The sequence below is a fragment of the Garra rufa genome, chromosome 14 (assembly GCF_049309525.1).
Source record: "Garra rufa chromosome 14, GarRuf1.0, whole genome shotgun sequence".
Classification (NCBI taxonomy): Eukaryota; Metazoa; Chordata; class Actinopteri; order Cypriniformes; family Cyprinidae; genus Garra; species Garra rufa.
The window spans coordinates 19,915,312-19,930,649 of NC_133374.1; the positions used below are offsets into that span (position 1 = coordinate 19,915,312).

The 15,338-nt window shown below is 35.4% G+C and overlaps 1 protein-coding gene across 1 annotated transcript in view; it reads right to left on the minus strand.

Moving 5' to 3' along the window:
- Positions 1-902: 902 nt before the first annotated feature.
- cpda (carboxypeptidase D, a) overlaps positions 903-15,338 on the minus strand; it is a 30,009-nt gene continuing 15,573 nt past the window's right edge. The window contains exons 7-21 of the mRNA XM_073817545.1: positions 14,673-14,840; positions 14,485-14,594; positions 14,273-14,375; positions 14,039-14,181; positions 13,780-13,949; positions 11,209-11,511; positions 10,499-10,694; positions 6,651-6,786; positions 6,404-6,550; positions 6,219-6,314; positions 5,972-6,036; positions 5,110-5,241; positions 4,822-5,007; positions 2,927-3,029; positions 903-2,815 (exon numbers count right to left, since the gene is read on the minus strand). Of these exons, the coding sequence (XP_073673646.1) occupies positions 2,589-2,815; positions 2,927-3,029; positions 4,822-5,007; positions 5,110-5,241; positions 5,972-6,036; positions 6,219-6,314; positions 6,404-6,550; positions 6,651-6,786; positions 10,499-10,694; positions 11,209-11,511; positions 13,780-13,949; positions 14,039-14,181; positions 14,273-14,375; positions 14,485-14,594; positions 14,673-14,840 (2,285 nt within the window). The 3' untranslated portion in view covers positions 903-2,588. The remainder of the gene's footprint in view (positions 2,816-2,926; positions 3,030-4,821; positions 5,008-5,109; positions 5,242-5,971; positions 6,037-6,218; positions 6,315-6,403; positions 6,551-6,650; positions 6,787-10,498; positions 10,695-11,208; positions 11,512-13,779; positions 13,950-14,038; positions 14,182-14,272; positions 14,376-14,484; positions 14,595-14,672; positions 14,841-15,338) is intronic.

Sequence of the window (15,338 nt, forward strand, 5' to 3'; positions counted from 1 at the left end):
ATATATTTACTATTTAAAATTGTTTTCTATTTGAATATATTTTAAAATGTAATTTATTCCTGTTATCAAAGCTAAATTTTCAGCATCATTCAGTCTTCAGTGTCACACGATCCTTCAAAAATCATTCTAATATGCTAATTTGCTGTTCAAGAAACAAAAAATTTAAAAAAATTTATTATTATTATTATTATTATTATTATTATCATCAATATTTAAAGCAGTTGAGTATTTTGATGAATAGAAAGAGCCAAAGATGTAAAAATAATATGGAATAGTAATAATAATTAAAATAAAACGTTTGTTACTTTATACACTACACCATTCAAAAGCTTGAAAAAAGTAAAATGTTTATGTTATTTTATTTCATTTATTTTTTAGGGGAAAGAAATTATAATTAATACTTTTATTTCGAAAGGGTGATTTAAATTGATCAAAAGTGATGATAAAGACATTTGTAACGTTACAAAAGATTTCTATTTCCAAAATGCATTTCTTATGAACTTTCTACTCATCAAAGAAACCTTAAAAAAATTCTATTCTATTTTATCCTTTCAACATAATAATAATAATAATAATAATAATAATAAATTTTGAGCAGCAAATCAAAATATTAGAATGATTTCTGAAGGATCATGTGAGCTGTAAAACCTCAGGAATAAATTGCATTTTAGAAAAGTTATTTTTAATAGTAAAAATATTTCAAAATTGTACTGTTTTTGCTGTACTTTGGATCAAATAAATGCAGGCTTGGTGACCACAAGAGACTTTAAAAAAACATTAAAAATCTTAGTCTGGTAGTGTAAAAAAATATTATGTGTGAGCTTTCATCTTTTTGATACAGACCAACAGCATAACTCCCACAAGAATATTGCTCATATTAAAATAAAAACACTCATCAAATATTCAGAACAAAGTTTCATCTTTATTTACATCTCATTACACACCATTCATTTCTTTAATACACATAAACAGGTTTATTTGTGCAGTTCTTTCACTCAGAAATTGCACTTGTGTAATTTACATATAGTTGGCAACAATTCGATATCTACAATCATTGTTGTATAAAAAGAAAAAAAAATAGACATCAGCACAAACATAGAAAAGTTATATATATTTGTTCAAACACACCCAGAAATTTACATTCAAGCATGACAATCAACACCAAGCCAAATTAAATTTCATTTCTCTTGGTAGTGGGATCAATCACTAATTAAATCATAGAAACATAATTTTCCCACTTTTTAACATTTGACTTGTATGAAAGGACAAACTGGCACAGAATGATATGAATTGTAAATACAAATCTGAATCTTCCATTAAGTTTTAATAGGGTTTTGGTTGCTTTTGCTCTTCTAAAAGCTTGAGCAATGTCCCACCACTCTTCATCTTTTCTATCCAATTCTTACTTTTAACTTTCAGAGGGTAGAAGAAAGAATGATTCAGAAAATGAATCAGAAAGATGCACTCACAGGTGTTTTGCTGGTTTCAGATCGCTCAATAACACCACATTGCCTTAATGCGTCACACAATCAAAGCCTCCTTCTGTCTAAGAGGAAACATACTGTGGTGCTTTTTGTGTACACACAAACTAAGAGAACAAATAAGAAGCTATATGCATGTTTTCAAATGATTAGCAATGTTTCAGGAGTTTCTTGGAAGAGAAGATATAGGATGCAGATATTGATCAGACAATAACATGTAAATATGTCGACTATATGAATAAAGTTTGACAGCACTGTTTTTCTAATCTTTTTGGGATGCCTGAGAGGTGGTGAGCAAAATATGTTTCATTGGAGGGATGTTAAAACAAAAATAAATACTTTTTTAAAAAATTAACAAAACAGCATTTTCAAGAGTGCACATTAAGACAAAAGAATCCAGACACACTGACTAAACACTGTCATGTTTGTGTGAAGTTATTATTAATGTTTCACCATATCCCTGAATGCCAAAATAACAAGAGAAATGGGAAGGCAGTGAATGAGCATTTCTGTCTGCGACGCATCTAATGTGTCACCTTCCTTAATGTAAATATCTTTATTTAAGATTGGACGAATAACTCTGCATAATGTGAAATGTTCGGGCCATTGTATGACTGCAAATAATTAAAACGCAGCAGTGTTTTTTTCATAAACTTAAACTCGAAGCCAATGAGCAGACCAGATTCTCATATGGGCCGATTCCTGACTTTGACCCGGGTCCACAGAAAAAATTGGAGCAAAATTCCATTTACTCTACAAAATCATCATCCTCACAACAGCAGCGACCATGCAACCTCTAATCTAACAAGGCACAGTGTTTCATAATCCTATTGAGATGGATCTGTTTGATTTCCTTTTTTTTAAAGGGTAGAGGACCGATATTATAAAGACCCAGATAACTAAGCAGGCTGGTTGAGAGCAGTGGTTAGTTGCATACACTATGGTGCAAAACGCTCGCCCGATTTCAACAGGGCATTAAAGTGCATCCCACGGTGGTTCTCGGGTTTCAATAGATTGGACAATACCGCTGCTGGCCGTTGAGCGCCCTCTATTGGCCCTGCAGGCAGTGTAGACAAACTCAGGGGGAGGAAAGGGAGCAGCAAGTTCTCAAAGTTTGTTGGTGTAAAGCGTATCCTCATCACTTTCGCTCTCATCTTGAAATTCGTGGCTTAGGAGAGACTTTTTGGAGCCCATAGACATGAGGCGGATTTCGTCGTCATAGTCGTCCCTGTGTTGTCGTAGCCGATGGAATCCGTCTTTTTGTCTGTTTGATTTGGCTGAGCAGACGCACCAGATGATGCAGGCTGTCACGACCAGGGCCGTCATTGCCGCAGCTAGGGATTGAATAATGATAAAGACCAGTTATTAAAAGTTTGCATATTAATGTAGCATTTAACAAAATGGTTGGTTAAACACAGGGTACTTCAGCGATTTAATCTGCCTACCTGCGCTGGCCACTACCAATTCTCTTGGAAGGCCAAATATATCGTTCTCCATGTCAAACTCAATGATAATGGAACTTGCTGCTTCAAATGGTGACACAGACACCTAGAAAGAGCAAAACATATGCATAGATCACACCTAATTTCTCATTTAAAATAAAATAAAATGCATAAATATTAGACAATTAAATTAAAGGCACAATATGGAAGTTTCGCCACTAGAGGGCGCATATTTAAAACAAACAAAAAACCAAAGGTGTAGTTTGATGATGTCGTAATTGAGTGAAACAAGGACGCTGAAGTAATTGCTAATGAAGGACGGGCGCGATACATGGCTCAAAAGCACCGGAGCTTTTATTATGCCACAGTCGAGTGCTTCTGCTCTATGGTCATGCGGATGTAGGAAAAAGCAGTTTTTTCATATTAGATACATTTGAGTGTGTTGAAAGTTCTGTTATAATGCTACTCTGTGCGTTTGTCACCTGTCTAATAAAGTGCATAACATATAAAAGTGTCTTTGGGATTACCATGTTTCCTACAAAATAAAACCGGAAAATCGAGTCATTGGTAGGCGGCGCAATGACACGGTCCGCTTTACTAAATATTCTTCAAAACATTTGGGATAATGTAAGTTCACAAGTCTTAAAATATATAACAATGTTCTAGTGATTTTAGATATTTTAATCCAAAAATCTTGCATGTTGTGCCTTTAATATCTTACTAAACTATATTCATTTTACTGTATTATATATTATTACACACTTCGATTTAACTTAATATTCTGTATTTTTTATACAGAAAATAATAAAAAGGTATAGTATATTATTATACTGCATTGTATATTATTGAACAGTTTGATTAAAAAAAATGTTTTGTATTACAATAAACAAAAAAACTAACCAAAAAACTAAAAAAAAAAAAAAAAAAAAAAAAAAAATCAAACGCAAACAAACAAACAAACAAACAAACAAACCAAAACATACAAACAAAAAACAAATCTAAACAAACCAAAACATACAATCCTAAACAAACATACCAAACAAAAACCAAACCATGACAAATAAAAAACAATCCAAAACAAAAACGAACCAAACAAAAAAACAAACCTAAACAAAAACTCAAACCTAAACAAAGCAAAACAAACAAAACCAAACCAAACAAAAAACAAACATAGCAAAACAAACCTAAACAAACACCAAACATAAACAAAACAAAACAAATAAACAAAAAACAAACCAAACAAAAAAAACTACCTAAACAAATATACCAAACAAAAAGCAAACCCTAACCAACAACAAAAAAAAAAAAAACCAAAACAACAAACCAAACAAAAAACAAACATACCAAAACAAACCTAAGCAAACAAAAAACAAACCAGAACAAACCAAAAACCCAAACAAACCAGCTAAAACAAAAAAAGCAAACAAAAAAACTAACCTAAACAAACCAAAAACCTAAACAATCAAACCAGCCAAAACACCAAAAACAAATAATTAAACCGAACAAAGCAAACCTAAACAAACATACCAAAACAACCAAACCTTAACAAATAAACAAAAAACCTAAACAAAACAAACCAAAAACACCACAAACATACCAAAACAAACCAAAAACAAACATACCAAATTAAAGTAAAAACAAACCTAAACAAAAAACAAACCAAACAAAAACAAACCTAAACAAACCAAACCAAAAACCTAAACAAGCCAGCCAAAATAAACTAAAAAACCTAACAAACTAAAACAAACCTAAACAAACAAGCCAAAACAATAAAAAAACAAACCAAACAAAAAAAACACATCTACACAAACCAAAACCTAAACAAACAAAACCCCCTAAACAAACTAAAAAACCAAACCAAAAATAACCAAACCAAACCAAAAAATAACAAAACTTACCTTCTGGGACTGCTGTTGGTAGCCGTCAGCCACTGCTTCAATGTTGTGTAAACCAGGGGCCAGAAGGGCATGAAAATATCCTCCCTCACTGGTGAAGACTCGAACACCACCATTTAATACTATTATAGCGCCCACGATGGGCTTACCGTTTTTATCCTTAACCACTCCACGAACCCCTTTGTGCACCTACAACAGAGGAAAACAGAAGAACCAGCTTCAGCAAAGGAAGAGCTGAAATGCAGTGGAGGGTGATGAACAGAAAGGCAGCAGGGAGGACAACAGACTGACCTCAACCAGCATGCTCAGAAGAGACTTCCTGTTCTCAGTCCAAAGCGTGGGCAGCATTTCAGCTGATGGGAACAGGCAGCAGCTGGTGTACACAGTGATCTCGGGACAGTGACCAAAGTCCACACTGAAGTCCTACAACATGGAGAGGAAGAAATTATTAGGAGGAACTAAGATTTCATAAATTATTGTGAACTAGTTGGTCATGACCAAAAATGGGCTTCAGGTCTGTTCTGATTTTACAGAATATTTACATGGTAAATGCAACAACAAAAAAGTATGTTATAATGTTTTGATGTGCTAAGCTATGTGTCCAATCAAACTTTAAGGGATTTTGCACAAATTTAAGATATGTTTGCACAAATTCATCTGTCACTTGGTAGAAGATGGACAGATTTAAAGATACCCTTCAGTCAGGAAGTTTCATTTTTTCAAAAAAACTAATGGTTTTATTCAGCAAGAATGCATTAAATTAGACAATAAAGACATTCATAATGTTAGAAAGAATTTCAATTTCAAATAAAAGCATTTTATTATCTTTTGAACTATTTATCAAAGAATTCAAACTGTCATGGTTTCCAAAAAAATAAGCAGCACAAACAGTTTTTAACATCGATCATTTAATAAAATACATATTTCGTAAGTACCAAATCAGCATATCAGAATGATTTCTGAAGGATCATGTGACACTGAAAACTGTGTGATGGCTAAAAATACCTGAAAAATTCCATAACAGAATTTTTTTTTAAATATATTAAAATGAAAAACAACTTTTTAAAATTGTAACAATATTTTACAATATTACAGTTTTTACTGTATTTTTGGAAACTTTTGGAAAGTGCATGAAAAATAGTATGTAATTTACCTTCATGCTACCCATGTGACTGTGCCATTCTGCTGCTCGAAGGACACCACTAGGGATGGTGCCCACTAGAGGGAGACAGTAAGAAAGAAATAATTTATAACATCAACCTAAAAATGGTTGCTCTACCTATACATTTGACAGAACAGAGGCTTTTTGATTTAAAAATGTTACATCCTGAGCATTTTCTAGTTACTGAAAAGATAAACTGTTGTTTTAAAAACTTTAAGTATGGAAGAATTCAGCATACTCTGGCTGTTTGGACATCCAGTATCGCCCGAGTGCATTTTGGGATGGTGGTTGGCATACACAGTAGCCAAATATCTCAACGTATCTGCATTTTCAACTGAAATTGAGAAGCAAAACAAAAACAAATCAGAACACAGATACAATAGCTGTGCAATTTCCTACAGCAGAGGATGAGTCAAAACATACCAGATTGCACTGGTTTGTCATATGGATACGTGACCAATACGGATCCACCATCCAGAGCCACAGAGAGAGTGAAGCCTCTTTCTTGTATCAGATCCATAACGGCACGTGTCTCTGGCTGAGGTTCTGCAGCGCGCTGAGATGCATTACCTACAGAATGACACACAGTCAGATTCCTGTAGACTAAGCAGTGAAATGCAGGAACTGACACAGTAGTGAAACATGAGGTAGAATTTGAACTCAATCCCACCGAAGAAATCATTGTCAAGGTCTTTGCCATGCACATTGGTCATGCCAGCAGTGGAGGTGCAGTTTTTCTCTTTCGCCAGCTCACGCCCATCTGGGTTGATGCTGGGCAGAATAACAATTCTGGTCTCATTGATGAGCTAAAAACAGGGGAGAACAAGTGAGGAACATTTTAGAGCTTTTTAGCTGGATTTCAGAGAGTTTAATGTTCTATACTTACAGTCAAGCCCAAAATTATTCATACCCCTGGCAAATTCTGACTTAAAGTTACTTTTATTCAACCAGCAAGTTTTTTTTATTTATTAGAAATGACACAAACGTCTCCCAGAAGATAACAAGATGATGTTCAAGAAGCATCATTTAAAAAAAGTATTACTCATCTTTTATTTACATTTGAACAAAAAGTGGCATGTCCAAAATTATTCATACCCTTCTTAATAATCAATAGAAAAGCCTTTATTGACTATTACAGCAATCAAACACTTCCTATAATTGCTGACCAGCTTTTTGCACGTCTCCACTGGTATATCTCCCATTCGTCTTTAGCGATGAGCTCCAGCTCTTTCAGGTTGGAGGGTCTCCTTGCCATCACCCTGATCTTTAGCTCCCTCCACAGATTCTCAATTGGATTTAAGTCAGGACTCTGACTGGGCCACTGCAAAACGTTAATGTTTTTGTCTGCTAACCATTTCTTCACCACTTTTTTGTGTGTTTTGGGTCGTTGCGCAGCCGCAGGTCCTCAGTGAGGCTCCTCTGTCTTAGCCATGACTGTCCAGAAACCAACAGCAGAGAGCTTCTGATTTTCACCTGTTGAGTTGATTAAAACAGCTGTTCCCAATGAATCAGGGTAATTAGGATGCTTCAGAACAGCTTGGACTATTTGGAATGATAAAGAACTTTGGATTTTCCCATAGACTGTGACAGTTTGCAAAGGATATGTATAATTTTGCACATGCCACTTTTTGTTCAAATGTAATTAAAAGCTGAGAAATATTTTTTTCCACAATGATGCCTCTTGTACATCGTCTTATTATGTTTTGAGAGAAGCCTGTGTCATTTCCGGTCAAAAAAAAAACTTGCTGGTTGAATAAAAGTAACTTTAAATCAGAATTTGCCATTGGTATGAATAATTTCGGGCTTGACTGTATGTTCAAAGTTTAATTTTGTTTGATTGCAATTCAAATTTAAGTAGTTTCCTGAGGTAATCAAGGCCACCAATGCTGTTGATTTCCACCAAAAAAGAAACGGCCCAAAAACTACTCAAAGGATTAGTTCACTTCCAGAATTAAATTTGCTAATAATTTACTCACCCCCATGTCATCCAAGATGTTCATGTCTTTCTTTCTTCAGTTGAAAAGAAATTAAGGTTTTTGAGGAAAACATTCTAGCATTTTTCTCCATATAGTGGACTTCAATGGAAGGTCCAAATCGCACTTTTAGTGCCACTTCAATTTAAAGAGTTTACACGGATCCTAGCCGAGGAATAAGGGTCTAATCTAGAGAAACGATTGGTCATTTTCTAAAAAAAAACAAAAAACAAAAAAAAACCTTTTTAACCACAAATGCTCATCTTGCACTAGTTCTGCGATGCGAGTCTGCGACTTCACGCATTACGTAATCAAGTTGGAAAGGTCACGAATGGTTAGGGTGGCCATATGCACAGTTCATACTGTATGCATCCTGGCCATGATTTAAATATTGCATAAAACATCCAAAGTAGTTTGACCAATAACATCCAGGTATTTTACATAATAGACCAATCGTAGCACTGCACGTGAGAAGGTGAGATCTACAGAGAACGTTCAAAGCGATGCAAATTAGCGCAATCAAAAAGAAGACACCAAAGTAGGTTCGAGAGCGTTGGAAAGCATAAGGAGCCGTCTGCTCTGCTCTCTATAGCCCTAATGAATGTCTCACAACAATCTACCTGCACAGTGCAAACAGCCAAAACCTGGATATTTTAGGCAATATAGAAATCCTGGCAAGGAGGCATCCCGTAAAAATGGCCCGTATGGTCACCCTACGCGTGATTAGTTCTTCGTCTGTGTGCTTAGGTTTAAAAAAAGTAAGTTAGGGTGAAAAACACCATTTATTTTTCTCCTCCAACTTCAAAATCGTCCTAGTTTTACCTTTTTTGTAAAGGGTGTTTGACTTTCTTTGCATGTTTGCTTTGCAAACACTGGGTCGATACTTCCGCCTTTGTCACACATGACGTTCCCAACGTGACTACATAATGCGTGGAGTCAAGCTAGTGCAAGATGAGCATTTATGGTTAAAAAGTATATGAATTGTATTTTTTTTTTTTTTTTAATGACTGGTCGTTTCATTAGATAAAGCGCTTATTCCTTGGCTGGGATCGTGCAGAGCCTTTTGAAACTGCAGTTTGGACCTTCAACATGTTGGCTCCCATTGAAGTCCACTATATGAAGAAAAATCCTGGAATGTTTTTCTCAAAAACCTTATTTTCGACTGAAGAAAGAAAGACATGAACTTGAATGACATGGGGGTAAGTAAATTATCATGAACTTTTCATTTTGGAAGTGAACCAATCTTTTAAAATGGGACTTAAAATGAATGTCTATAGGGTAAGAGTTTTGTATCTATTTTTTATTTATATTTGTCGATCATATTTGATACATCATGCTTTTGCTTTATAGCTCATCTAGCATAATATAGAAAAATATGAAGCCCACGCTCAAGGAGGAAATAAATACCTCATTTTTATTCAAAAGCCTGAACTAGACAATATGCAATTTAAGAGCAGTTGCTGATATTTATATATCAAAAAGTACAACGAAATTCTGAAAGCTTGTCATGTAAAATCAATGAGATCTTTGTAATGGTTTAGCAAACTACTGTACTTAAATGCACAAAAAAATATCAGTTGTCACTCAATAACTCTTGATCTGTGTCATTCTTAATAAAATTTCTTAAGATGATATCTAAAAACTTATTTTTATAATCAAAGCTCTGTAGCTTTTTATTGTTGGGGGCAAAACAAATCATGCAATGCAATACAATGACTGAGGGATTAACAAACAATGCTCCTTAACTTGACAGATCATATTTGATCATAATCATTCTGAAAAAAATGATATATGGATAATCAAGTAAACCTGAGTTGCTTTAGTCTGTTAAAGTCTGTGTTAAGCAATATTAAATGTGTTCTGAGTTTGTAACACCACAGAAAATGTGTTATTAATCACAGCAAAATTTGAACGTAGAAAAAATGGCAAGTAAATAAAAAGACTTATCAATATCTTAAAAAAAAAAAGCAGAATTCTCTGCTCTCAAACGCTGGGGGCTTGCATGCTGTCGCAGGAAAGCTGCCACCTCTCAACTGTCAAATACCACTACAACCTGAAAAGATGCTCCTTATAGCAGCTTAATTGGATTTACACAGACATACATGTTTGGTAATATGCATTTATGTGACAAAGGTATAGCTAGCTAGCAAACTGTAGTAACTAATGGTAATGACAGTAACTCACGACTGAGCGGGCAAACCACTGATGCTAATATGCTCTAGTTATAATAATGTTAGGGGAGGGCCCAAGCTCAGTGGCTCCAGTGCGTCGAGGCATGAAATGGTGATAAACTGGTAAACAATTATGCACTGCATAGTGTTGTTCATAGTGTTTTCAGCAATAGATTTCTAACATTCATAATATGTTTAGAAACAGTTCTCTGAATTGCCTTACACAGACTTTAAGTGTTTATCTTGAAATAATACTAACAATATAAAAGTTATTCATAGGTTTACTTTAGAAAAATCAGCAAAAAGACGTGCGCCACAACCTGATCATACGGTAAACATCATAGGGGTCACTTTACGCAAGAATATAAACTCACCCTTGTGATGGCTGCATTCTTTCCGTAGTTAATACAGAGACTGGCAGCAAACTCCAGAAGCAGCTCTGTACCCACTGGGGCGTTACCATGAATACCTGCCACGAACCGGATCTTAGGCTTTGATGGTTCTTGGACTTTAGGGTTGTTGGAGATCTCCAGAGCCCAGATAGTCCTGAACTCCACACTCTGGCCAAGACTTCACAGGAGAGAAAAATAATGATACCATTACTGCAACAGCTGTGCTGCTTCATATTGAGTTTTTTTAAAGTCATTACTTCACTTTTGATCAATTCCTGCTGAATAAAAACACCAAAAAATCTTCTCTGGTAATTTAAACTTGGTAACCTTGAACGTGATTCAGAGCAAGCTATAATTTCCAAAAATAACTGCTGGGACTAAGCTACAGTGAGTCAAATAATACAGTTCACACAGTAACTTCATTGTGTACTGAATGCAGAGGTATTAATCTCTGTCATTCCGAAAGATCCTTTCGCCCTCCGGGGTTTACGGTCACAGAAACACATAAGATTCAGTTCAGGCTTGTCTGCGGAGATCAGATAAACTGACTCATACTTCTGTTCAATTTAACACTGTTCTCTAAGGAGAAGGCATGGCACAAGTTTGTGAGTAACAGCTCTCCCGAGAACTTCTGTGTTTGAAGTCTCTCATGATCAGTTTGCATACACTAAATCTGACTAAGAGTGTTGTACCTTTGGAGTGAGGTAATCTCTGGGAAGTTCAGGGTGAGGCCACGCAGGAACTCGGAAACCTCGCTGTACCGTCGATAACGGAAGCTGCTCTGAGTGTGTGTGTCCTTGAACAACTTGTCTAGACCAGATTCTCCTGATAGCTGCTTGATGAGGCTCTGGAACTCCTTCACACTGGGATCCAGAATTGGGGTGGTGTGTTCTGTCATCTTGCCATTTGTGTAACTGTGAATCCGGGTCAGTGTGAAATTAACAATCTCCACCCCTTCCTTAGGCACCTCGACTAAGGTGGTAACTGCGGAGTAGCTAAAAAAATGAAAGAGAAAGTGCGAGTAATTTACAGTCTTATGCAGAAAGAAAAATATCAAATAAATATCCATTGTCCTGAATAACTCTTAAGGGTTGTTAAATAAATAAGTAAATGTATAAAACTAATAAAAAAGTACAATTAAGAAATTTTTTTACACACATATGTGACCCTGGACCACAAAACCAGTCATAAGGTTAAATTTTACAAGACTGAGATGTATACATCATATGAAAGCTCAATAAATAAGCTTTCTATCGATGTATGGTTTGTTGGGATAGGACAATATTTGGCCGAGATATAACTATTTGAAAATCTGGAATCTGAGGGTGCAAAAAAATCAAAATGCTGAGAAAATCACCTTTAAAGTTGTCCAAATTAAGTTCTTAGCAATGCATATTACTAATCAAAAATTACATTTTGATATACTTATAGTAGGAATTTTACAAAAAATCTTAATGGAACATGATCTTTACTTAATTTCCTAATGATTTTTGGCATAAAAGAAAAATCAATAATTTTGACCCAAACAATGTATTTTTGGCTATTGCTACAAATATACCCCAGCGACTTAAGACTGATTTTGTGGTCCAGGGTCACATATATACATATACATATACATATACATATATACATATATATATATATATATATATAAAATCCCAGTAGAAAATCCCAGTAGATAATAAGACAATGTACAAGAGGCATCATTGTGGAAAAAATGATTACTTTTTTTTTTTTACATTTGAACAAAAAGTGGCATGTCCAAAATTATTCATACCCTTCTCGATAATCAATAGAAAAGCATTTATTGACTATTACAGCAATCAAACGACAAATAATTGCTGACCAGCTTTTTGCATGTCTCCATTGGTATTTTTGCCCATTCATCTTTAGCGAGGAGCTCCAACTCTTTCAGGTTGGAGGGTCTCCTTGCCATCACCTTGATCTTTAGCTCCCTCCACAGATTCTCAATTGGATTTAAGTCAGGACTCTGGCTCGGCCACTGCAAAACGTTAATGTTTTTGTCTGCTAACCATTTCTTCGCCACTTTTGCTGTGTGTTTTGGGTCGTTGTCGTGCTGAAATGTCCACTGGTTTCTCTGCAGACTGCCTGATGTTGTTGTTGAGAATTTTGATGTATTGCTCCTTTTTCATGGTGCTGTTTACTGTGATTAGGTTCCCTGGTCCACCGGGCTGAAAAACACCCTCAAAACATTAGGTTCCCACCACCATGTTTGACAGTGGGGATGGTGTTCTTAGGGTTGAAGACTTTCTTCCTTTTTTATGCCAAATGAAGGCTTCATCATTGTGGCCAAACAATTCATTTTTTGTTTCATCTAACCATAAAACAGAAGACCAGAAGTCGTCTTCTTTATCCAGATGAGCATTTGCAAAGGCCAAGCAGGATTTTGTGCGCCTTATCTGGAGAAGTGGTGTCCTCCTTGGTCTGCGTCCGTGGAACCTATCGGTGTGCAGTGTCTGTTGGACTGTTTGCCTTGAGATGTTGCCACCAGCAGAGCCCAGATTCATCAGGATGGCCTTGGTGGTGATCCTTGGATTCTTTTTTTTACCTCTCTCACTATCCTCCTGGCCAGCAAAGGTGTCACTTTTGGCTTTTGGCTTGTATTTTTTAATAATACTTTGCACTGTCTGGTCTTATAGCCCTTTCTTGGTTTGTGAGCAGCCACAATGCGTAGCCACAGGTCCTCAGTGAGCTCCTTTGTCTTAGCCATGACTGTCCACAAACCAACAGCAGAGAGCTTATGTTTTTCACCTGTTGAGTTGATTAAAACAGCTGTTCCCAATGAATCAGGCTAATTAGGATGCTTTAGAACAGCTTGGACTATTTGGAATGGTATAGAACTTTGGATTTTCCCAAATGTAAACAAAAGCTGAGAACTTGTACATTGTCTTATTATCTTTTAGGAGAAGCCTGTGTCATTTCCGGTCAAAATAAACTTGCTGGTTGAATAAAAGCAACTTTAAGTCAGAATTTGCCAGGGGTATGAATAATTTCGGCTTGACTGTATATATATAGTAAAAAAAAAAAAAAAATGATAGTACAGTGCTTATTTAAATTCATTTAAATTTAAATTAAGCCTCCACATAAAATTATTCAAAGCTATTATAAAAACAAAATTAAACAAAATCTCATTACAACTTATTTAACAGCCTTTGTAAGCTTTCATATGTTTGAAAAAAAAAAAAAACAATTCTGTAAATTAGTTTGGTGCCACTATTAGTGCAGAAAATTCACAAAAATACCCTTGGGCAGAGGCAGTCAGATGGTATTTTCCAGGGACGAGTAAGCGCCAGTAGTCCCCTGCAACGTTGGATGTGACGGAGTGATTAATTGTGTCCACAGTGATTGTAGCATTGGGGATGCCAGATCCGTCTTTGCTGTCGATTACCATTCCCTTTACTCCACGGTGGACCTGGACATCCAAAAAACACATTGTATACAGAGTGTAGCGGGATAGTGGTAAAAAAAAGAAATGCAAAAGAAAAAGCCAGACTGTCTGACCTGATGGATGAACTGCAGAAGTGATCTGCGGTTTTGTTCCCAGAACTTGGGTAGGTCTGCTGCTGGTGGGTATTTGAAACAGCCCTGTTCAATGGTCACCTCAAAGCAGTTAGTGTTGATGTAGTTCCAGTCCTGCATCCCTCCTGAGGGAAAAAGCACATATTAACAAAATTAAAGTAAGCAGTTTGTTTGACAAAGTTTGTTTGTTGTTTTTTCCACAAACTCTGTGCTCACCATGGACATTGTACCATGCAGCACCATTGGTGATGCCATCTTTAAAATATTCTTGATAATCCATGTCCTTACAGGTGTGACCGTCATACATTTGAGAGTTTTCCTGAAAACAAAAAACAGAGAGTGTTTTACTGTCTATTGATTTAGCTTTTAATGATTAAGTATGCTTAACATCTTTTATTATTACAGAAAACAGAAAGCCAGATGTTCACCTTTGAGTAAGCAAGAGCCACCATCCTGAATACGTCATCATCTGAGGACTTGCTGTATCTGCTGACGTTGTCTGGACTGTCGTCAAATGGATAATTAACCACCAAAGAGCCTGATAGAGATACAGAGGTTATCAGTTTGTGTTTAGCATGCTCCCAATCAAACTGAAGCTTTATAGATTAGGACATACCTCCATGAAGGTTGGCAGACAACACAAACGGGTAGCTCTTGGCCCAGTTCATAACAGCAAGGGTCTCTGGCTGTCTGGGATCCGTGACATAGTTGAAGCGGTCAGGAAAGTTACGGTTCAGGTCATAGTTGTTACTGTTGTTACGTCCCTGGATGCCCCTGGCATCTCCTGCACAAAAGACATATTCCCACAGTTATAATGTTGCTCCCACACAGACAGACAAAAAGAAAGAGAGACAGATAGACAGATAAATATATAAATAAATAATAACAACCCAGACAGGAACATTTTTTATTGTTATTATTATTATTATTAATAATAATAATAGAATTCCTGTTAATATTAATAATAATAACAACAACAACAACAACAATATATTATTAATAGATAATGCTGCCGCCATGCAATAATTATGTCAGAATTATATTAATAAATACATTATTATTATTATTATTATTATTATTATTATTAAATTTTTTGTCTGTGTGGGAGCATTATATATAATATCATTAAAGAAAAATAATATTAATAATAAATGAATTCCTTTTAATATTGATATTAAATTAATAATTTATTGTTGTTGTTATATTATTACTGATATTAATAAATTATTGTATTAGTATTATTAATAATAATAAATGTTGCAATTATGCTCTTGTAGTTTTA